A 24,262-nucleotide genomic window follows, 5' to 3' on the forward strand; every position below is an offset into this window, starting at 1 on the left:
GCAGCTAATCATATAGAACTCTCCATGAAGTATTCACCCCTTAAGGGAATTCATATTTGTTTTATTTTATTGAATGCATCTTTTTTTCTCATGTTATTTTCTGAAGCTCTACTTCAAAGTTCAGGTTAGTGCGAGTTCACCTGTTGAAATTTAATTTTTTAGGTTGGATGTTTATCTAAAGAATAATTGATTCTGGACTTTCAGTGATTCCAACTTGCTTATGTTTACTGCTCAGAATCTACTTTAATCTATGCTGATAGTTTGGGGCTTTTCTGCCTTTTTAAAAAAGCAACATTGTGCTTTATAATATAACAAAAATCCAGCCTGAATCCAGACTGAACTGGGCAAAGCTGCAGTTCTTTAATGGAGACAAAAGCATGACCTTTGGCAAGAGTGGCCCATTCTTCTCCCCACCACCCTCTCCCTTTCCCTATTTTCTACTTTGCACCAAGCAGTCTTGGTCTTCTGACCACATGAGGGCATCAGTGGGCTAATAACAGTGATTTCTCTCAGCTTTTAAATACTGTCTGTGCAAACCTCATAAATTATGAGAAATGCATGCAGTGGAGTGTTTCTGTTAAGTTTGTAATAACCATATTCTGCATTGTGTAAATCTGCACAGGATCCTGAAAATCTTGAAATACTGCAGATTGCAGAGTTATCTAGTCAATAGGTTGATTCCAAGGTATAGTTTGATAGCATTTCCAGTTCTGAGATCCATGAGCCCCAAATCCACAGTTTAGATGTGTGACCTCTTCCCGGACCATATAATTTATTCCGCTGAGGGCTGGCAGCTGTGTACTAGCCCTTGAATGAAAGCATCTGAATGTGGGGAACCATGAGACTGGAAAGCTGTGAACTCACAGAACTAAATAAATGCACATCTAGAAAAGTATTTATGGGATAAAGCAAATCAGATAAAGATCGTTGGTTCTCTGCCAGATACCTTTTCTATAAATTTCCTCAGCTTGAGTGAGGCCCTTGTTAGAAGCACAGTACAAACACATCTGAAATACATTCTCCTTCCTAAGGAGATCTTCCAGTCTAATTAGAGCAGACATACAAAGAGCAGGAGGGAAATAACCTTAACTTTGTATTAGAGCAGACTGATCCAGCTCGAAGTTTCCTTTTCTTCCTCTGACCTTCCTATGAAAGTCCACAGTTCTCATGGGAGAAAATATTATTACCTCAACACACCATCTTGAAGATCTCAAAAAGTCTGCAGCAGTGCACATTGCTGACATAAAGGCTGGAGCTCCTAACACCAGCAAAATCCTGCTGTCTCAGCAAGACAAATGCATACTAATAATTATGCCTATATGAAAGTGGTTCCCTGATTAATGAAAGGCCAAACATAGGGAACATTTAAATAATATGATGTGCTACACTAATGCCAGTTATAAGAGGCTTTCCTTTAGGAAAGAAAACAATGTAGTAGATATTAAATAACTTCTACCTCTGCGTCTTAAGGACGGCACTGACAAGGTCCTAGGTATACAGAAAATCAGGCTTTTCTCCTTCCACATGTAATTTTTTTCAACTTTCATTTTACCCTGTGGTATTCAGTCTGGACCATTCCAAACTGACATAATGTGTTCACTTATCTTTCTAACTGGTCTAGGAGATGTGTAGTAGCCACAATAAATAACCAATAAAGTTATCTGTCTCCTCTGATAATATTTCATAGTGGATTAGAATACTAAAAAGATTATGACCTCACATCTTATAGTTTAATAGAATTGACTAGGGAATTTTGAATAATGACACAGGGAAATGGACTTTGCACAGGTGTTTACATAACAGAAGATCCATTAGATAAATGTATTGTATTCTCTTATTACTTTATTTAGTTTTCCAGCTTTTAAGCCACATGGTGTATATTTGTGGGCAAAATACTCTAATGCATCTGTGCAGAGTTTCTGAGTTGGTTCTTTAGGTGACAGCATTTAGTTCAAAAAAGAGCCCACAGAAGCATTTTGTACAGTGGTTTGGTTTTTCCAATTGGTGTATATAAACTTCATTTGCAAGCCAGATACAACTTTTTATAAGTTTCACGCCAAATCGCCACCTCTTCCCCATCCAGATTTACTTTTCTAAATTGCCATCAAAGTTATGGTGCTTTCAACAATTCTGGTATTCAAGACAAAAGCTTAATGCCTGCATGAATTTTAAATGCTACTTGTAGAATTAAATTTTCTCAGGAGTCAGATAATGCATGAGCTTGATTTGAACTCTTGAAAAGTTTTACAGACAAGATATAAAATCAAAATGAAGTCAAATGAAAAAAAGAAAACATACTAAAAGTTTTACACTGCCGTGCGATTTTTTTTTTCATTTCAGGATACAGTTGAAGAAACAGAATGCATTTCACACATTTTTATTGTCTTGTCTAAGAATGAATATCTTTTCTGGGGAAAAATTACTTGTGGACTCAATTTTGTGCTGTTGTTGTGAACAGAAATTATGCTACTAATTTTTAGTAGATAGAAAAAAACTGTACATGATACAGTACAAGTGAACATAATAGAAACCATTAGAGGGCTTTTTGCCTGTTTATGCCTTTCTCTCTCTAGTTAGTGTAAGTATATTATAATTATATTATAAAAAGTGTTCTTTCTCTCTTCAGTAGAATCAGTTTTACAGTAGAGTGTAAAACCACAATGGAACAAGCAAGTTAACCTGTGACCTGACTGATGTGGGACTTCTTTGCTCTTTGAGAATGTAATGCATATATTCATGCTGCTGAAAAAGAATGTGTTAGAGGAAGGTATGTTCTTGTGACCTGTTACATGCAGCCTAGGATAATACTGAGGGTTTAAGGTTGGAGAAGCTCAGAAGTAAAAGAAAAACAATTATTTTGTTTCAGTGAAACATCAGACTTTTGGACATCTGCAGAAGTACATTCTGCATTCCATGGAATACATTTCCTAATCCTTTGTGCCACTGTGGGATGGATTACTTAATGCATTTTTCACATGGAGTACAGCCGTGTTTTATTACAGAGTAAATCTATTTTCATAATAATGTTTGAGAGTGAAAGCAGGTTGTGTACTGATTTTAATGAGGAAATTAGCATCCCCCCAAATCACTCATAAGGCAAAAATCTACAAGGTTTTTCCTTCTTTTCCTGAAATATTCTTTTGATACATGCTCAGTCTTTGTCTGTGGCACTAATGAAGAGAGCAAATTAAATTGTTTTTTGCTTTATAGTGTTTCTAGTGAGTTTATATTCATATAACAAATATTTTTCAGCAATAATTTAGTGCCTTCTGTGGAAAGTAACTAATATTCTTCACTGACTATAAACTGCCCTGTTTAATATGTTTTATGTTAATGAAAAGGCAAAATACCTGATTAACCCTTTCATTCCACATCTCAGATAAGTTACAATAAGAGTGGATATATTCTAATTTGGATCTTGAAAGAGTTCTTTCATTTATGATAAAAAGAGTAAATGAAGGATGGGATCTTGCCAGCCTACATCTGCCTACTTTCCATGACTGTCTAATCATGCAACTAATTAAGTTGATGCATGCCTTCTTAATTTACATTGAACTAAGCACCTGAATTGTATGAATTGTATTCTACCTCAGATCTTAGTGCACACATCCTTTTCCCTGTTTTGTTCTGATCAACAGTAAGAAACAGCCAGTAATGCAGTATTATTGCTAATAGTAGAATAAGTGCTTGTAAAAACAATATTTGGGCACCCTAAAATTTTCTTTTTTAGATTTTCCTCCATAAATATTCTTTACAACTGTAAATACTGAAGCTGTGTCCCTGTTTGCTTGCATAATTTGTATGCATTTATTCAGTTGTGACACATGAAATCATGCTGATTGCATCTTTAGTAAATGTGTTCTATGTGGAATGATCCACTGAATTCTTAAAAGGGCTTAGTAAAGAGGTTGATTCCTTGTTGCCACATGCAACAAGGAGGAATTCCATTTATTTCTATTATGAAGATGTAAAAGCCTGTAAGGAATGCCCAGCTCTACTTAAACATTCACAAAAGGATAAGAAATACTTGATTTGGGGAGCTATGAAGAATGGAAATACAGGCTATTTTTTAAAGTAAAAATTTCATCCCTTTACACCTGCAGGATGTTAGCCTGGAATCAAAGTGATTTTTTTCTGGTTTTTCCATCTTTTTGTACCTGGAGTATTAAAATAAGCATTGTGTTTTATGTGAGAGGATTAGATTTGAGTTCAACCTGTCAGGGCCAGAGATAATTAAAACTAAGAAGTGAAAGGTCTGTTCCCCTGTACATGAGGCAGCTCACCCCGATTGGAAACCAGAGTTTCTTTGCCATTCCTGAGGCAGAAACTTGCTTTTGTTGCTGTGAGCCCCACAAAGGAACTTTCTGGCAAGCAGTCCTGAATGGGAGGCACTGACACCTTCTGTGCCCTTCAGGAATTTTAATGAAGTTAACCCTGTCAGGATACAAAAGCAGGCTGCTTTATTAAAAGACCATCCACTCTCTGACCAATTTGCAGTGTTGCAGTGTCAGTTACAGAGCAGAATGACAGGAATATCTGCAACCAGAAAAAAATTATTTGCATCCCAGTCAGCATTAAGGAAAAAGCCCTTCACATTTACTGGAAGCTGTCACTCATTGATTGCTTTTTTATTCAAAGCTAGAAATATTTTCAAGCTTGTCTGACTTATGCTTACAAATTCTAAAAGATATTTCCTAATCTGTAACCGTGAGTTCTCTTTCTGCCAGCAGTTAAGTCTTAGTATGTTCTGCCCCTTGTTTTAGTGAGTCAGCTTTTTACACAACTGTAATGGAGGTTTGGACAGTGAAAGCTGTTGGCTCAATCTCTTGCATGAACCTCCCAGGAATAAATAACACCTCAAGTGAGACAAGACAGGAGGAGGTGAAATTCCCTCTCTTTCCTGTCTCCACAATAAATACATCTTGAGGAATTTTAGTCTTATGTTAGTTGTGACAGACTTGAAGAATGAGGAGCTGATGTACAACTTAAATTACTTGAGGGAATGTTGTTAATAATCTGAAACACGAATGACTGAATAATAGATCTACTGAAATGTTCATTTGTGTTAATTTTGCTAAGTGTTTTTTACTCATTACATTGGGTACTATTATAAACATGTTAATAAGCTTTTAATACACATTCAATGCAGATGTATTTTGAATAGTACCTGCCAAGATACAGAAGTGCACAGTTGTGCTGCTTGGGACTCTCTTTAAATGGTGAATCTTCTTTTTAAATTTTTTTTTTCTTCTCAGTTTTGCTGCAATATAGGATTAAGATTGCTGGATGCTAAAATGTCATTAAGGTCACCTGCACAAAATCAGCTGAAACTAAATTTGATAACACTTTTGGTCAGTTTTACTCAGAGAACCAGTGAGATTTTTTTGCAATGCATTAGAAGAATGTTAATTCTCTAATCAAAAGGGAAGTACTGTACTGTGAAAATAACTCATATGTTAGAATGAAATATGGGTATGTGTGGGACATCAATAATTTTAGTAATAGAGTACAGGATCCATCTTCATAATTCCCACACTTTTATTGTGGGTTGTTTTCTAATGGGTTCATGCAAGCTCTTTTCTTCCCATAGCTGTGACGGCATCTTGTAGGGGTAATGCACAGTGTATCTGGGTCAGCTGTGTGATCCTCAACAAATACAGCTTCTGTCTCTTACTGAGGGATTATAAAAGTGTCAAAAATAGGCCAGTGCTTCTTTAGTCTCCAGGGGTTAATGTTATTAAATTAGATGATTTCACATCGGAATTCAATAGAATTCCATCCCACATTGACTTGACTGGCATGAATGTAGTTCTAGATCCACTTCCAAAATAGTTAAGATTTGTTTAATACACAATATACCATAGTTTATCTGACCAGCAAGTCTAGACAAAACTACCCGCCTTTGGCTCATCTTCACGGTGGCCACTATTACGGACAGGTATGTGTTTAATGGCTATTTGACATAAATATGACACAGACGTGAAACACCTGGTTTCACTGTGTTGTTGAGTGCAGTAAATCATGTAACTGTCTTTTTTGAGCTTCTTTATCTCCTTCATGAAGGAGGATAAGACCACTTAGTTTCCAAACTGAGTATGTTTGTATCAGTTTTCCCTATGCCGTTCAGTCTCAGAATCCCAATGTTCCCAGGAAGGAAAAAGGAAGAAAAGAGTGTAGACATGTAAAACCATTTTGGCATACATTCGTATTTTTCAGAAGGAACTGATCTAGAGGAAGTTGTTCATATATCATGTGGTAATTTCACGATTACAAGCCGCACAGTTTTGACTAAAATTTTGCTCCCACCCCGGAAATGCGGCTAACACTCGGGAGCGGCTAATATGTGAATAATTTTCTGACATTTCCAACCCCAGAAGTGCCAGCCAGGGTGCTGAGCCAAGCACCTGCCAGTAAAACCCGGGACTGCGTGATTGTTACAAATTTGTTACTCTGTTTCACGGTGGGTGGAGCCGGGCTCTACGCCGGCAGTGCAGGGTGGGGAGGTGGGGAAGCTCCCTCCTTCAGCCAGCACAGCCCGGGGGGAGGCGGGGGGCTCCCTCCTGCTGGACCCACAGCTCGGGGGGAGGCGGGGGGCTTCTGTCCCGGCCTGCCGCCACCGCGGAGCTGGGGGGCTCCTTCCCCTCCTGCCACCACCGCCTTGGGTGTCAGCGGGCTCCATCCCCTCCTGCTACTGCTGCCGTGGGTGCCAGTGGGCTCCATCCCCGCCTCCCACCACTGCCACAGGGGCCGGCAGGCTCCGTGACCCCTGCCAGCGCAGCGCCGGGCCGGGGCGAGGGAGCCCAGTGGTGGCGGCCGGCCCCGAGCGACCCCGCCGAGCAGCAGCGCCGAGCTGGGCCACCCGACCCCGTCGGCAACCCCGAGCCCTCACAGCCCAAGCTAAGCCAGTAAACCCCGCCCTGCCGCGATTCTGTTACTATTTGGCAACTTTGTTTCACGCGGATCCTTGCTGCGAATGACAGAGCAGCTTATAATTGGGTGCGGCTTGTGTATGGACAAAGAAGGAAATGTTGCCAGCACCTGGAGATGCAGCTTATAGTCAGTGCGGCTTGTAATCATGAAATTACTGTATCTCTCACTGAAAGTAAAATCAGTGTTTAGTTCTATTCCTGCCTGGAATAGAGTTAATGGATGTGTAAGAGACAGGACCAGAAAATTAAGTCAAAGCATTAACAAGTCATGGTATTGGTTGTTGTTTCTTAATTTCCCTTTTCTTAAGCACCCCTTTCATGCCATTGCCTCTTAAAAAAAGCACATTCCTTTGGCATTGTTCTGACCTGAACTGTTCATATTCTTCTCATGCAAAATTTTTGTTTCATTGAATTTGGAAGACCTACAGAGCCTGCATCACAAAGTCCTTGTGAATGTACCCATTATCTATTGCTGTAAGTGCCTGAAAATATAGAAAGAAAATGTGAGAAGTATTTGAAACCAGAGACTAAGATCATTGATGATTACTGACAATTAGGACTCTACAGGGAATAAGATAAGAATCGTGTATTCCAGGAGAGGATGAAGACTTTGAAGAAAGACCTGTCCAAACAGGAAGTGGAAAAGTGCTTTCACACTCTGATTGTGAATCACCAAAATGTATAAACAAGTTTAGATAATTTATGATGGAAATATGTGGGCCTTGAATGTTTTGGAAATAGTGGTTATTTTGGAAATCAAAAGGAACTTTCAGAGGGAAAAATTCAGTTTTTCCAGCTATTCTACTCTGACCCATGCCTCATAGCTGGAGCTCAAGGCTGCAAGACTGAATTTGTGTGTTGTTTCACAAAGCCATAATATGCACACCAGGCAGTATGGAATCTGCACAATGATGCAGTAATGAATAGTGCCTTTCAGTGCATGTGCAGCTAGGAAGAGCACAGATTTCTCTCAAGAAGGGGTGATTAATCAAAACTTGTTGAAAGAAACAAAGTTCATAGAAGCCTTGCAATTAGGTTCAAATGGAAAATATTCAGGAGGGGATAGGTCAACGTTTAAGCAAGGAAATAATTTATATGTTTGAAAAATACCCATCATAACAATAATGAGAAAACTCGTTGTAGAAATTACAGTCAGACAAGCTTAGCAAAGCTAGTGTGGATTTTAGGTTTGCTTGAGTACTTTCTCTGCTCATAGTACTTGTTTTTCTTATCTTCCTTCTCACTCCAGACAAACTAGATATTTCCTATTGAGTATTCTTCAGTTTCTCAGGTTCGTAATCCATCCAGTTTTGGATACTGCCCCTTAAATCTACCTTTCCAATAGTTTCTAATGTCAGGAATTCCTCAGGTCCTAAAAGGGGTGACCTACCTATGGCTCTTCCATCTCTGTATTTGTCATGCTGAAGAATGTATTGTTGTCCAAAAGTTTTTCTCTTCAGTTTTTTCCTCATTCTCCCTCTGATTTCATGGCAGGGCTCATTGATTTACTGTTTATTTATTTGTAAAACATATCTTCAATTCTAATGTAGGTATTTGGTAGTCTAACTTCTAGTATGTGGAGTTGCTTTCAGAGTAGAGAGAATTTGTTTGCTGTGAAAAATTACCTTGAAACTCATAAAATTACCTTCCATAGATGTGGGAATGGGAAGAAGAATCTGACAAGGAAGTAAGGAAATCTAAGAGCTCCAAGAAAACCAGGGAAGTACATCCAGAAGATTCTCTTCAGATGTGTGCTAATATTCTGCAGTTTCTAAGTTTATGGTAAATTTGAAAAATAATTACCCAAGCAAACCAGTGCTAATAAAAATGTTCAAAGGTTGAAAAAATTCTACTACCTTTTGTCTGCATAGGTGATACTTAAAAGTAAATGAAACTGCTGCAATTCATTGGCATGACATTTACACATCTGATGGTGGAATAATTGAATTTTCAGTTATTTTATCCATTCAGCCATTAGCTATACATAAAAAGAAAAATAGTGAAGAACTCACATTCTTAAGCTTGATAGAATGTAACCTTGTTTCTTTTCTTCTTCCTCAACCATTTTTTTCCAAAGTTTTAACAGAAATTAAATGTTGTATGTTTGGTGTCCTTTTAAGAAGTGAAAGCAAAAAATCATTATAAGATAGAAGATGTTCTATTAACCACATGCCATTTCAAAGTTACCAATACCTGCTTTAGTGAGATCTAATCAGATCAATACTGCTGTAAAATAAGTTTGTACTAGAAACTTGCCTAGTGCTTGTGTACTAGAAACACTGTTTCTGAACAACTTATTCTTGAGAAAGGTATGTGAGCACCAAAGCTCTTTTGTTTACAGACCTTTTCACTGAAGATTTAAACAATGCTTGTATTTCAAAATGTTTAGTAGAATTTTTTAATGAAAAAACTTGACAAAAATAGAATACAGCATTTGCATTAGTGGTTATAGTTATGTTTGTTTCATAGAGCTTTCTTTTGAAGAAGAAATACTTTTCCATAAAGAATACCTAAGCATGAACACTTAGAAATTTTGCCTAATTTCATGTTTCTCATTACAGAATAATGTTTTGTTTTATTTCATGAAGCTGAAACTATCATTTTGGATTTATAATTTTGTTTTAAACTAAATTCAGCAATTTTTGTCAATCAGTGTTTTTGATAGTTTTAAAATCCACCACTTATGCAAAAAAAGAAGGGTTCGTTTTGAAGAAAATCTCTTAAACCAAAAAAAAGTATATAACCCTAAGGGTAACATGCTGTTGTGGTTACATGTTTCTCCCTATACAAATGTTAAATGGATGTAATTTATCAGATTAGATCTTGATTTTACACTAATGACATGGTTCACAGAGGATGTATTGTACCTCTTTGAATTGATATAAATTCTGTAAAGGGAAAGAAAATGATGTTTTGAATAGCTGCCAGGACAGTGTTGTTAGAGCACATGTTTTCAGTTCAAAAACACGTGTGGAATTCATGTTAGCATGAAGTTGAGTCTGCAAGACAGTGAATTCAAGGATTAAGCTGCTCTACAGTGAAAACCCTTATAATGCCAGTGAACTTCTGAGAAGGCAATAAATCATAGTTATTGGGACACATAAATTCTTAGGAGAATTAAATGTATTGTGGTAGATAAGAAGAAAGTTAATTTTAAGTGGTTAGAGACATTAATTTTCTGTCTCAGTCATTAGGTTTCGTTAAAAAAAATATATATATAAAGTGGCACTACATTATAGAAAATTAGTAAGGGGCACTTCACATATGATTCATTGATTTACTCCATGACTCAGAGTTCATAACGGGAAGGAGTATTTTTCCCTTCAGTCACCACTTAAATCCAGCCCCAGCCTAAAGTGACTCAGCCCTGACCATCTGGCAGCTGTTGGGGTTCAGCTGTGCCGTGAATCAGCGGCGAAAGTGCCATCAGGTCTAGAAAACCTGACATGGGAGACGTTCTGTGGTCCAGGCATTTTTGAGGATTGAGTGAGCCTGTCATTTGAACTGGCCATTTGCTGACCAGTGTCATCTCTTTAGTCCCTGTTTATGAAAGGAATATCAATCTACCCATCAATAGGGACTGTGGGACTGCAGTTGGGTGCACATGAAATGTGGAAATGGATGTGCAGTACTGTGGATATACAGTACTCTGAGAAGTGTTTGAACAGCGGGTGATTCTGTCTACAGATTTTGAGTTACATTGGGCAGTTAGCAGGAAGCCATGTCTAGTGTGGATATGAACAGAATGCAGAGGGGTTCAGATGTGGAAGTACAGTAGTTTCACAAATACAAGCCGCACGGAGTATAAGCCGCACTTCCGGTGCCTCGACAATGTTGCTGTCTTTGTCAATAGATAAGCCGCACCCCGAATATTAGCCGCACTTTCGTTCGTAGCGAGAATCCGTGCGCAGCTTTCACTAATTGGCCAATTAGTAACAGGATCGCGGCATAGCGGGCTTTACTGGCTCGTGGCGGGGCCAGGAAGGCTCGGCCCGCTCATGGTTGCCGACGGGGCCGGCCGGGTGGTGCTGCAGCCGCCGCCGGGCTCACTGGCCCCCCTCTCCCGTCAGCACCGCCTCGCTGCTGCATTTGCTTGTCCTGCCGGCGGGCCAGCCGCTGCCGCCGCTGCGAGGCACGCCGGCCACCCCACCGCTGAGTTTACTCGCCCTACTGGCGGGCCAGCCGCCGCCGCCGCTGCCAGGTACGCCGGCCGCCCCGCGCCATGTTAGCTCGCCCGGCCGGCAGGGCTGCCACCGCTGCCAGGCTCTGCCAGTGGGGCGACCGCCGCCAGGCTCGCCGGCCGCCCCCTCCCGTCTGCACCGCCGCCGCGTTTGCTCGCCCTGGCCGGCACTGCAGGCCCCCGCACCGCCGGGCTCCCCCACGCTGCTGGCCCCGATCCTGCTGGGGTTCCCCCGCTGCCAGGCAGCCCCACCCGTCGGCCTTCCTGCTTCTGCCATGCTCCCCTGCACTGCTAGCCCCAGTTCTCCCGGGCTCCCCCGCCATGCTGGCTCAGGCTCTGCCGCCCTCCCTGCCCCGCCCTGCTGGCTCAGGCTCAGCCGCCCGCCCCCCGCACTGCTGGCCCCGCCTCTGCCAGGCTTTCCCACCTCAGCCGGGGCCGGCCGGGCTCCAGCTTGGCTTGGGGCTGCCGCGGGCTCTCAGTTCCGTGTTGGCAGATTTTAGAATATTGTTCATGTATTAGCCGCCCTCGAATATTAGCCGCACTTCCGGGTTTCCACCAAACTTTTGGTCAAATTGGTGCGGCTTGTATTCGTGAAATTACTGTAGTCTTAATTTGAGTGTGGGACTAATGTGCCACTCAGAAGCCCTATTTTACTCTCCTCTCTTCTGAGGTGGAATGTTGCATTTATTGAACTAATGCTGGTCTTACAGCTACTCAGCACACCTAGCATGTTATTATTTGGTTTTTAAGGTGGTTTTTTTACTATAAGCAATATTTACCTCTCTCTCTCTCTCTTTTACAGATAACTGTTGAGAGGGAAAGTGGATTGGATGTCAGCTCCCCCAAACATGGAAAAGTGGATCCATTAAACATGCCACATGTTGGTGGAAATATGTGGGCTGGTGGAACAGGTTTTTCATTGTTTATTTTGTGGGGTTTTTTTAATGCATCATTGACAGATATCTAAGGGAGATGCTATGCCAGTCAAAAATGGTTTTATACAAAAAAACAAGGTCCTCTGCTGAGAGCTGTTTTGCCCAATACAGGGTTGCTTTATTGCCAGTAAAAGAAAAGAAGTATTTGCAATATCTAACTTAAACTATATGTAGCAGATCTCTTCTTCAATTGTATTTTTTAGTTTCTTTTTACTGGCCATACAGAGAACAAGAAACTTGCAGCCACAGAAACTAGGCTGATTCAACTGCCATTCTCTTAGATGTCCCTGTAGCTGCAAAAATTCAGGTAGTGTTGATGAGAAGTACACAGAACAGGCAAAGTACCTCTCCATTCTAATAGGTCATAGTAGTGATCATTTAATAAAGTGATTTGGAAGCAGTGTAAACCAAAAAATTCTAGAGAGAAAACTGAGTCTGGGACCAGGAGCTTTGAGGAGATGTACAAGATTTATATGTTCTATGGTCCCCTTTGTACAGCATAGAAACCATTATGAATCTTGTTTCAAGTATTCCATGGGAGTTCTTTATAATAATAGCTGTTTGGAAACCTTTGGCGGTAAATATTTCAACTGGATATTGTTAGCAACATTTTTGGAACATGTGTAGATGACAATGGAAGCTTTAAAGAAAATGTGTTCTTATTTTTTTATCAAATGTATATTCCTAACGGTTTTTTTATCCCAACCATCCTAGGTGGGAGAGACACTGCTGGGTTAGGTGGCAAAGGTGGGCCATATCGACTGGACGCTGGCCACAGGGTTTACCAAGTGTCTCAAGCTGAAAAGGATGCTGTTCCTGAGGAAGTTAAGAGAGCTGCTCGAGAGATGGGTGAAAAAGCCTTTAAACGGAGGTAACATGAAAGTCTTCTTTTGTTTTCCATTTCCCAGCAGAATTTGAAAAATAATTTTCTTCCTTAAGTGCATTTATCAGCTATCTTATCCTGTTCATTATCATTCATAATCACTTAACAGAGGTTACCACCACGTGTTTAACTATTCTCAACAAGACATGTGGAATATTTTATTGAGTTAAGCCACAGTCTTAAAATGACTGTGTGATTTGGCAGAGTAAAACATAGCTAGATGGAGAAGGAGATTGAGGGTTTTTGGGGTTTTTTTTAAGGAAGTAGATTATATGAAAATTTCTTTGAATTACAATGAATCCAGATTGTATGTTGTTAGGAATTAATAACTTAACAAGTGTCTTTCAAAACGGACCACTGCAAAAAATTGCTTCTGTTTGAAAGATCTGTAGCCAGATGGTTAGAGCATGGTGCTAATAATATTGTGGGTTTGATCCCTGTGTGGGCCATTGACTTAAGAGTTCGACTTGATCCTTGAAGGTCCCTTCCACCTCAGAATATTCTGTGATTCTGTAATTTAAGCTATTAAGCTTCAGCAGCTAATTAATATGAATAGCAGGTCTTCCCAGCATGAGTGCAAGGTGTGATTACTGATCAACTCTTTCCCAGAATATGCACAGAGATTCAGATTTCTTCCAGCAACTGTACTCTCAAGTCAATCTCTGATATTTTGTATTTAAAAAAGCATCCCCCCTCTTCAAAATTGCTTCTGAGCTGCTTCATAATAGAAACAATAGATATGTATGGTCTTGGATACTGTACATCTGTCTGTGCATATGTCCATGCACACACCTGGCATGCTTTGATGGGTTTCTACTGCCTGTGTTGTGATTTACTAAAATAGAGAAAATGGGAAATTCCTGGCTACTGCTACATGCTGTGACAACAGTGCAGCTATGCCCTGTAAAATCTGGATATCTGTCCATGAGCTAACAAAACCCAAATGGGCTGGCATGTACCAGCTGCAAATGTAGCCTGTTATGGAGACCACATTTGACTTGGATCATTATTCTGTACCGCTTGTATAGTTGTGGGAACTAACAGATAGGTGATTGGATTCCTCAGGCTGACAAAAAAAAACCAAAGAAAAAAAAAAACAAAAAAAAAACCAAACCCAAACAACACCAAAACAAAAACAAACAACAAACCAAAAAACCAAAAAGGGAAACTGCAGATTTCACTGCTTTGTTTATACAGGATTATCTGGAAAGGAGAAATTTCGTATTAAAGTTATTGATGCTTTCCTGGCTACGTAGTATTTTTAGTGGTAAATATTCTAAATTGCCCTATTTGAAAAAGCCAAAATTAACACCTGCTCTGGAATAGATGCAGTATTTTTCTGAACTACCCTTCACTTTGGATTGATGTAGAGTAGCAACAAAGTAGAATGGCATGTGAGGTTCTTTTTGTTTGAAACAAAATGTTTCTTTTATAGATCTGAAGATATTGAACTCTGTTGGCAGGACTCGTAATTCATTTAATGTGCAGCACTGAAAGTTACTTTTTCCTACCTCTAATGAATAAAACCTGGCTATAATGACTATGTGTATGCAAAACTTTAAATAGAAAAAGACATCATGGTAGAGACAACAAAGATTTGATGTTTGATTTTAATACTATCTTCAAAGGGCTAGTCTAAACAGCAATTCTCAGGTATACTTTATGATGCAGGCAATTAATTTGTGATAGTGTTATAAAAGCTTGCCATTAGAAATAAAGTTAGCCTGTACCCACATCACCATCCATTTATAGTTCAATTGAAAACACAGTATTTTTTTAACACTGTGAGTGAGATTATGCTGTTACTAAGTGCTTGTTTCAAATGGGCTGGGCAGTATAATTCAGCTCAGGACTGAACCCATCCGCCTACTGGGGGTGTGGTGGGCAGGTACCCAACTGCTGCTTCTCTCTGTGATGTTGGGTTATGGCAAATACTGACCAGTGAGCATTCCCAGCATATCTGCTTGTCCCCTAGTGCGTTCTTCACTGTTGGACCTCTGTAATTACATTCCAGTGGTGAATTTCACCTGTTCTGCTAAGCTGTGTTGTTTAAAAGGGGATACAGAACTTGAAATGGACACACCTTTGCTTATAAAGAAAGCAGGTATCTGTGTTCGTGGTGCAGGTATGCTCTCTGTTGCATGCCTCTGCACAGGCTAGGGCATGACTCCTTTTCTGTGGGGGGAGCACGTTTTTGTTCATGTTCATTTAAAACTTCTTTGCTTCAAGGATTCTTCATTTAATGAAGCACGAAGATAAGTATTTGAGACAGCTACTATTTGTAGGTCTTCAAGGACAGATTTTATAGTGTGTCTTTACTTAACCTTTGTGTTGAAGCATGAATCAGGATATGTTTAAATTCTCCGACTGTGAAGTAATGAGTAGACACTTGTGATCCTTTTGTGTACAGATAGCAACACCTGAGCCAACAAAACCTTTCAAATTTGATCACATTTTTCAGAACCTTTGACTTGCTTCGCAAACTTTAAAGCAGATTAGGAGAGAGTCATAGATTAGTAACTTTAATAAGTTTTAATGTGATACAGTCCCTGTAGACATTGGTGAACATCTGCCTTATCAAAAATTCACAAGAGTGGCTGCCACTTCTCTGATTCGTCTCTTTTGTGTACTTGTGCCAGTCTAAATTTCCCTGTTATCAAGTAAATAAAATTTTAGTTTACGTAAGTAAGTGGAAGATATGCTTGTTTCCTAAACTATTCTTAGCTCCTTATTCTTTTCTTTAGATTGAAAGAGATTCAGATGAGTGAATATGATGCATCAACTTACGAAAGGTTCTCTGGAGCAGTCCGACGTCAAGTTGAGTCACTCCGCATCATCTTGGACAATCTGCAGGTAATCTTCGATTCTCTGATAAAGAAACATAGGGAGGTCATTACATTAGGCCCCAAATACTATCCTGCCAACATCTTGTTAAAATCTGGTGGTCATACCTTTGAAGGCTAAAAGCAGGTTCAGGTCATAATCAGTTAGGAAACACAGTTTCATATTACTGCTTTAAAAGGCAGCCTTCTGTGGATCCCAGTGCTCATCTGTACAAATTACAGTATTCCCATTCCACACCTTACAGAGAGTGCTTACTCAGGAGTACAGTTTTGTGACAGAAAATACTACTACACATTATGAAAACAATTTGTGAAGGTGTATAGAACCCAGTCTTTGTCTTTACCTCAGTCCAAAAGAATATTTTTTAGCTGTGAAGTGCAAATGCTATAGATGTTAAAAGAGGCATCCACTCCAGGTAGGAGCTTTACTGCATATGCAGCTGAAAACATTGATTTTTCTCAGGTTTATTTTAACTCTTGCTAATAGAAATAGGTATAGCCCAAATCTCCTAAGTGGAAACTCACTAAGACCACCAGTTTGCCTTTCTTTTGGTAACTGGTGTGGTGGTTGTTCTGGTTTTTTTTAATACTAGTGTTCATATACAGGGTAAATAAAATTGTAAGTACATTGTTTTTAGGAGGCATCTGCTAATCTTCAGTGAAAATTAAAGGAAAACTGATTTACTCCTTATAAAACATATTTGATTATAAATATTTCTGTTGAGGGCTACTAACCACTAGTGTATATATACCTTAGTTTATTAGTCACTGTGCAGTGTCTTAAGCAATAAAACTGAAACACAGAAAGAAATCACCCTGTATGATAAACAGCCTGCTCCTGGACAAAGAAACCAAATCCCCTTGTATTGCAAGTAAGAAGGGTAATAATATTTTGCCTTATTTATATCTTTAAACCTTTGTAGCTACAACAGCATTAATATAATCAGGGAACCATTAGCCAGTTTTATTATGAATGTACCAATTGAGAGAACTCCTCCTGTACTGAATGTTAAAGTTGGGTATGATTAATATGTGTCTCAGTTCAGGACACAGACTTTTGGCTTATAAAGGCAGGTTTCTGTTGAAAAAAATTGGATGTATATCTCAGAGTTTTCTACAACATTTATATCTAGATGGGATTTTTGCCATGTTTCTAGCACACATGCTATTGGAAGCACACTCTGGGTATGAAATCAGTAAGTGAATCTTCAGTTTGAAGTAGTGTTTTTTAAGTCTGTCTTATCTGTCCCTTGGAGCCAAAATTCTTACATTTAGGTATTGTTTTAATCATAATAAAATAATATGTTTTAATATAAGGAGGCATATCCTCTTGCTTTTTAAAAAAGGTCATTTTAATGTCAAGGCAAAGTCTTATAAGGCACAGTATTTTATGAGACTTTGCTAGCTTCCTGCCAAAACCTGTGACAGCTAACCACAAAGTTAGGAAATGTAATTTATGATGGAAAAAAAACAGATTACTGAATTTGAAAAAGCTAGGCATAGAATAAGAGCAATAGAGAAAGAAAATGTTTCACGTTAAAAATTTTTATATACATTTTGGTAGGGATTTTATTAGAAGGTGATCTCGGAAAACGAATAAATAATAATAGGAGATGAATGATAATAGAAGTTAGTTACAAAATGCCTTTTGCTAATAAGGAAGCTGAGTACAAACACATTTCATGTGATATTTTTGTGAGGGGAAAAAAATTCTTTGAATTCTTCAGCATGGTAATTCGTCTAGCCCTCATGAAGAACTGTGCATCTGTCTCCCATTATTTCCTGTGTAGTCCTGAGTACACCATGAGTTCTCAACTAGAGCAGTTTTCTTTCTATTATCAGTCAGTCATTCCTCATATCTCAAATAAGAAACCAATGGCAAAGTTCATTGCAGTAAAATTTGCAACTCAGATGTCTATGTGTATTTAACTTTATGAAAATCCCAAATTATCTTCTCAGTAGAGAGTGTTTGGCTTTTTAAAAATGTTTGAGTTTGCTTTATTTCAGATTGTGTTCACATAATCAATATATGTTGCCCATGTTTATTTAACCTGGATTTTCTCTTCAATATATGCCTTTTTATTGTTATTTTTGTGGGTTTGTTTAAAATATATTCACTTTATTAAATTTTACCTCCTTAGAATCAACAGACTGAGATTCATGTCCAGTTGTCTATGGCTTGCCAAAAGTTAGTAGCAGCAGAAAGAGATTTTTTGAATAGGCAGATCTTAAAAGTGATACATAAACATAGTCTGAGAATGTAATTTCATTGTTCATTTTGCTTTTTATAACTTGCTGATCTCTGTCAGCTCTTTGAACAACGTTATCAAAACATAATGAGTTTTTGTTTATCTTCTGTAGAAGTAGCAAAGCCAGAAGTCCAGGAAATCCTGTCACTGATGGGCTCTTTCTTCTCTCCCCTGAAGCTTGTCAGTCTGAGCTCCAAATTCAAAAGGTTATGATCAGTCACTCAGAAAGACCTTCTTTAATGTTAGGTGACTTGCTTTCCAGAAAGTACTTCTCTTGTTATTGATTACTGCAGAGAGAATTAAGGGCAACTGTCCCTGTAGCTTCTGAATATCATTTAGACCCCTGCATTTAAACTGGGCAAACCTGAGCCTGAGTTACTGAGCCTGATGAGCACTGATTTAGACCATGTAGGAATGGTCTGGTTATAGCAGCAAGAATAAAATACTAGCAGTCCTGTAATAAGCATGGCTTGGAGAGCTGGAAATTTGAAAAACCCTGTTAGTAGTAGTTTCATGATTTCAGCAGCTAAGGGAACATTTGTGTAATGTTTTCCCAGAAACAAATGCAGACCACAACTGGCAGTGTTTAATACATCCTCTACCATTACGAGCTACATATTTAGATAACTTCACATACACAACTTTTTTCTGACATTTTCAGACATAACAGCTGTATTTTTTTTTTGTAACTATGCCTATGACACATCTTCCAATGAAAAGAATTACAGTAATTTCACGACCATAAGGCGCACCAGACTATAAGGCGCACCCGCCGGGAGTCGGCAAAATTCGCAACTTTGTAGATCAGATAAGGCGCACCGGACTATAGGGCGCACTTTTTTTTTGCAGCGAGGCTCCGCCCCCAGCTCCCTCCACGCGGTTGCTGGCCGAGGCCCCGCCTCAACCCGGCAGCCATTGGCCCCGGGCCTGCCTGTACCCGGCAGGGGCGGTGCCGCGGGGCCCCAGGCCCGCCTGCATCCGGTGGGGCCGGGGCATGGCCGCCACCCCTCCGTGCTGCCTCTCCGGGGCCGGGGCATGGCCTCCGCCCCTCCATGCTGCCTGCACGGGGCCAGGGGGTGCCTGTGTAGGGGCCGTGCTGCTGCACGGGGCTGGGGGGTGCCTGTGTAGGGGCGGCTCCGCCTCCACAGGGCTGGGGGGTGCCTGTGGAGGGGCGGCTCTGCCTCCACGGGGCCCGGGCGTGCCTCTGTAGGGGCTGTGCCGCCTGCACGGGGCCGGGGGCTGCCTGTGTAGAGGCGGCTCCGCCTCCACGGGGACGGGGGGGTGCCTCTAGAGGGGCCGTCCCGCTTGCGCGGGGCCAGGGGATGCCTCTGGAGGGACGGCTCCGTCTGCACGGGGCCAGGGGGTGCTTCTAGAGGGGCCGTCCCGCCTGCACGGGGCCGGGGCGTGCCTGTGTAGAGGCGGCTCCGCCTGCACGGGGCCTGGGCGTGCCTCTGGAGGGACGGCTCCGCCTCCACGGGGACGTGGGGTGCCTCTGGAGGGGCCGTCCTGCCTGCACGGGGCCGGGGGGTGCCTCTAGAGGGGCCGTGCTGCCTGCACGGGGCCTGGGCGTGCCTCTGGAGGGACGGCTTCGCCTCCACGGGGACGTGGGGTGCCTCTGGAGGGGCCGTCCTGCCTGCACGGGGCCGGGGGGTGCCTCTAGAGGGGCCGTGCTGCCTGCATGGGGCCGGGGGGTGCCTGTGTAGGGGCGGCTCTGCCTCCACAGGGCCGGGGCGTGCCCGCCGCTGCTCCGCCCCGCCTCCGCCTGGCAGCCATGGCTCTGCCGGCTCCCCCTGTGGCTCGCAGCTCGCACTTCCGGGTAGGCAAATGTTTTGAACTTTGTCCATCAGATAAGGCGCACCGGACTATAAGGCGCACTTCCGGGTTCCAGGGAAAATTTTAGTCAAAAGGGTGCGCCTTATAGTCATGAAATTACTGTACTGTATTGGTCCACTACCATACTGACAAGATAGAGTATCTAGCACATTTTTTTAATTTCAAAAGCAGCAGCATATTTATCCATCAATATGTTTGCATTATATTAAAATTGTAACATGTTGTATGTCCTTTCTAGTCAAATATTAAAACAAGGTATATATATTAGTTATGGTTTTCTCTTAAAAGTGTAAATGCTTTTAAACTTTAGTTTTAAACATATGAAAATTGCATATTAAAAAGGATTTGAAGTTTCTCTGTAATATGTAAGATGTGTGCATTGTATAACACCGGTGTTTAAGGGGATTATTTTTTTCAGCATTCATAAAAGGAAACAAATTCTTAGTAGCTCTACACAGAAGAGGCAGACACTAAGTTGCCTGATTTTAGCAATATTTTGGAAAGAGGTAAGATCAGATTTTGTCAGCATTCTTATTTTAGGATAAAATGTCAATCCATGTTCCTCCAATTCTGGCTTTTGTTGAATAAACTCCCAAAGGTATTAAACTGGTTTTAGGTGCATCCATAGTTAAAAGCCATTTTCTTCTCACACTGCTGTTCCTTGAACATCAAATAACTGCAAAGATAAAGCATTGTAAATGAAAAGAATAGTGAAACTAGTTGAGAATTTACTCAGTAAAGCTGAAACTTTATAATCTTCTGTTGTTTGTCCTTCCTGCCTACTAAAAGAAAGCAAAAGACAAAAATTTGACAAAATACCAGTGCTAAGGAAGTGATAAGGATCTGCCTCTGTTCCACGACTTAGAGTGGCTGAGTAGGAACAAAGCCATCTCATCTGCAACACGCTGGAAGGTGCTTGATTCATTTTAGACAGGCTTTCCTTACTCAGCAGCATATTTTCTCCAGGAGTATTTTTTAATGGTTAATTGGAGTGTTGAAATTTGCCTCTGGGCTTTTCAGAGCAGGAAAACTTCTACAGTGGGACATTTTGGTGGGACATGAAGAAGTCAGTGGGAATTTGCAGGTGAATTGTTGCACAACTCTGAAGGCAACAAAGGAATCAGTGATCCTATGGAAGATGGGATTTAACTTTCATCCCAGGTATATTTAATGATAGAAATTCCTAGTAGTGGTACAAACTCATGGATGTCCCATTGCCAAAGCGGCTTAAAGCTCAATTGACTGTAGCACCATGGAAATGTATCAGAAAACACAACTGGCTGAATTCACAACCTCAGAAATCTTCCACTTTCCCTTCTGTGATTTACTAAAAGGCTGAGGTTTCCATGTTTTTTGGGACACATTCTTTCTGCTTCAGGAAGCATCTATTAAGCTTTAGATTTTGTTAATCAAAACATTTTTCTGTGGCTTTGTAGTCTTTCTGCCCGCTTATTTTCATGGGCAAGTCATCCATTATCTATTAATCTTGAGTAATTATAAGCAATAGTCTGAAGTCCAGAACTCTTCTACACACTGAAACAAAAACTCATACATTTAGTCCAAAGCAAAATCAAAGATTCTCTGAACGCAAAGAAGTCATTACCTGCCTGCTCAGACTACACAAAACTATAAAGATTCATCTGTTCAAATCCCAGGCCTGCACTTTACTGAGGATTTGTAATGTAAGACTTCCTGCTCATCAGAGAGGAATTGATTTTCATTCCTGAAAGTCAATGTTTAAGGCAGTTTGTGTCCTATTGGATATTTGATTTTCCTCCAGTTACTGGCCAACAATTTGCTGAGAGGGCAAAAGGATTGCATGTATAGAAATTCAAAATTGTATTTCCTTGTTATTTAATTTTAACATGAATATTTAAACAAATTAAATAAACCATAAACCCTGTATATACAGACTTTGCTGTCTTTAGAGGGATCTTATGTATGATGAAACTATCCTTTGGAAACATGCTTAAATATGTTGCTTATAATATTATAATACTTGAGGCTTCAATCTTAACTGCATGCTCTGTGTACAGGAGTTCCATGAATTGTAATGTATTTTCATCAACTCGGGCTGTAGATAACCAATGTCCTTTTAACTAAAACAAAAGAAGTGTTTATTGAACTGTCTTGAGTATCATGATTTTAAAAGCAGATTTTTTAAATATGCAATTAGTTTATACTGCTAATATTGTTTGAAAAGCAACAGTTTACCATCGCCTAAAGTGGATACTCTTCAGTTTTATCTTTAAGTCACCCAGTGATTTGTTTTGTTCTGTGTGGACTGAAAACACCAAACAAATGGTCAGTTATGTGTGTCCCTTCAGTTGTATGTGTATCTGAACAGACTTGCCACACATTTTAAGTGTATTTGCACGAAGAAGGGTTAACGTTTCTCCAGCTCACAGTTAAACTCCCATAAATGAAACTAGACCAAGTTACAGAGGGAACATGTTCTTTGTCAGTGTTGATTTTTCTTTCAGAGGAGAAGACCAGGACAACTGTGAACATGTGCTTGGATTTCTTTGGCTTATGCCAAAACTATCACATCATTACAAAGAAATTAATGTGTATGTCCTGTGCACTCACATCACTGACTAATATTTCTCTTCTGTTGTAGGCAAAGGGTAAAGAAAGACAATGGATGAGACACCAAGCTGTTGGAGAGCTAGATGACACCAAAATCATTGATGGGCTGACAGGAGAAAAAGCCATATATAAACGACGTGGAGAGCTTGAGCCACAAGTAAGTATCCAACAAGAACCAGGGAAAGGTGGAGAAGAGCTTAGCCAGTTTGCTGATTTCCTGGTGGTTGTACAGTGTCTGTGCTCAGAGTTTGAGTATGTTATATAGATGAGAAACTCAGAAAAATACCTCTAGATTGGGATGTCCCTGACACAGAGGCAACCACAACATGGAAAATTTACTGTGCCTCTTCATATAGTCTTACATAAATATTTCCTACTGGCCACACTCAGAGAGAGGACACCAGTCTAGACAGTGTTAATTTTGATCCAATGTAACAGTTTTTTATGTTCTTATTTAATATTTTAATGATCAGAAGGCAGTTAGCAGAAAATATATATTTTGTTTGCTTTTATAGAAGAAAATATTTACTCACAAACTTAATTTTTGTTCACAAATATGCTGATCCTCTAGGAGGTTTTTTTATAAAAGTGCTTTACAAATATATTTTCCTTATTCCATGGTGTGAAAATAGTTTCAGCTTCCACAGATACTTGGACTTACAAGAGTAAAAATTATGATAGAAAAAAAAAAGTGTGAGGAAAAGCTATTAAGATATGATAAAGCTGACTGTCTTATGGCCTGATTCAGCCATTCCTTAGAAGGCTTTACAGTGAGACCTGTGTGAGTCAGCAACAGAGAAACCACTTGAATCAGACCAACTAAACCTGGCCAAAACTAGTGTGGCTAGTCCATAATACTTAACAATAATACTTAATGACAGATTGCAGTTTTTAAGTACACTAAGTTGGTTTTTTGTAATGGCTGAGTACAGCATCATTTTGCATGTTAGCTACCCACATGTGATAAATCCCTGGTATTATTTTTTGTGCTATTTGGTCCTTATGTTGCTTTGAATTATGTTTGGAATTTGGCACTGCTTGTGTGAAAGATCAGTAATGGAAAAGTGATTGAATCTTTGATTTGTTTCAAAATGTGTTTACTCAATATATCAGTTTTAAGGCTTTGTAAAAATAATTCAATTAAGGAAAAAAAGGACCTTTTATATCACAAAAAAATCCAACTTTTATATCCAAAAAGACACTTTTATAAAAACCAAAATAGATGTAGGATTTAATGGGTCAGCTCTTCTTTTGTTTCTGGGAAGGCTGGGGGTGCCACAGTCCATTAAAAGAATAATTAAAATAATAAAGTACACAAATCCTTTACAGGTAAAAGGAACATTTTTGCTATTTGTTTATATTGTGACTAGTTTTTTGTCAGATCATCTTTAAAAACCTCATACTTGAATCCAGACACATCTCATTGCATGCTAAATAAAACACCTCCCTCGAATGTACTGTGCCAAAAATTATTAGAACAGATGGGATTTGTTTTCAGGAAAAAATAATGGTTTCAGCATTAAAATGAAGATGGAACTAGTAGTTAAACAGAACAAGATTTCAGATATTTTTGGAATGTTATTAACCTCAGCACACAAGTTTTTACAGTCATATACAGTCCCTGTTAGTACTGCATGCCAAGGAAAAGCATTTCCATTATGAGCATTGGCAGAAAGAGCAAATTTGAGAGTTTCTTTACTGAAATAAAATGTTAAGAATCAAAACTGAAACAGAAAAAGTATTTTCCTGACAAGCATGTGTGGAATTTTTTGAGGTATTTTGTTTCCAGTCATTGAAGGTGAGGGAAAACAGTGAGCTGAG

At 39.8% G+C, this 24,262-nt stretch overlaps 1 protein-coding gene across 1 annotated transcript in view; it reads left to right on the top strand.

The window, feature by feature from the left end:
* VWA8 (von Willebrand factor A domain containing 8) overlaps positions 1–24,262 on the top strand; it is a 192,349-nt gene that overhangs the window by 154,290 nt on the left and 13,797 nt on the right. Inside the window, exons 38-41 of the mRNA XM_033051539.2 lie at positions 11,912–12,020; positions 12,759–12,915; positions 15,672–15,780; positions 22,473–22,598. Coding sequence (XP_032907430.1) covers positions 11,912–12,020; positions 12,759–12,915; positions 15,672–15,780; positions 22,473–22,598 — 501 coding nt within the window. The remainder of the gene's footprint in view (positions 1–11,911; positions 12,021–12,758; positions 12,916–15,671; positions 15,781–22,472; positions 22,599–24,262) is intronic.

Source organism: Catharus ustulatus, chromosome 2, assembly GCF_009819885.2.
Source record: "Catharus ustulatus isolate bCatUst1 chromosome 2, bCatUst1.pri.v2, whole genome shotgun sequence".
Taxonomy (NCBI): domain Eukaryota; kingdom Metazoa; phylum Chordata; class Aves; order Passeriformes; family Turdidae; genus Catharus; species Catharus ustulatus.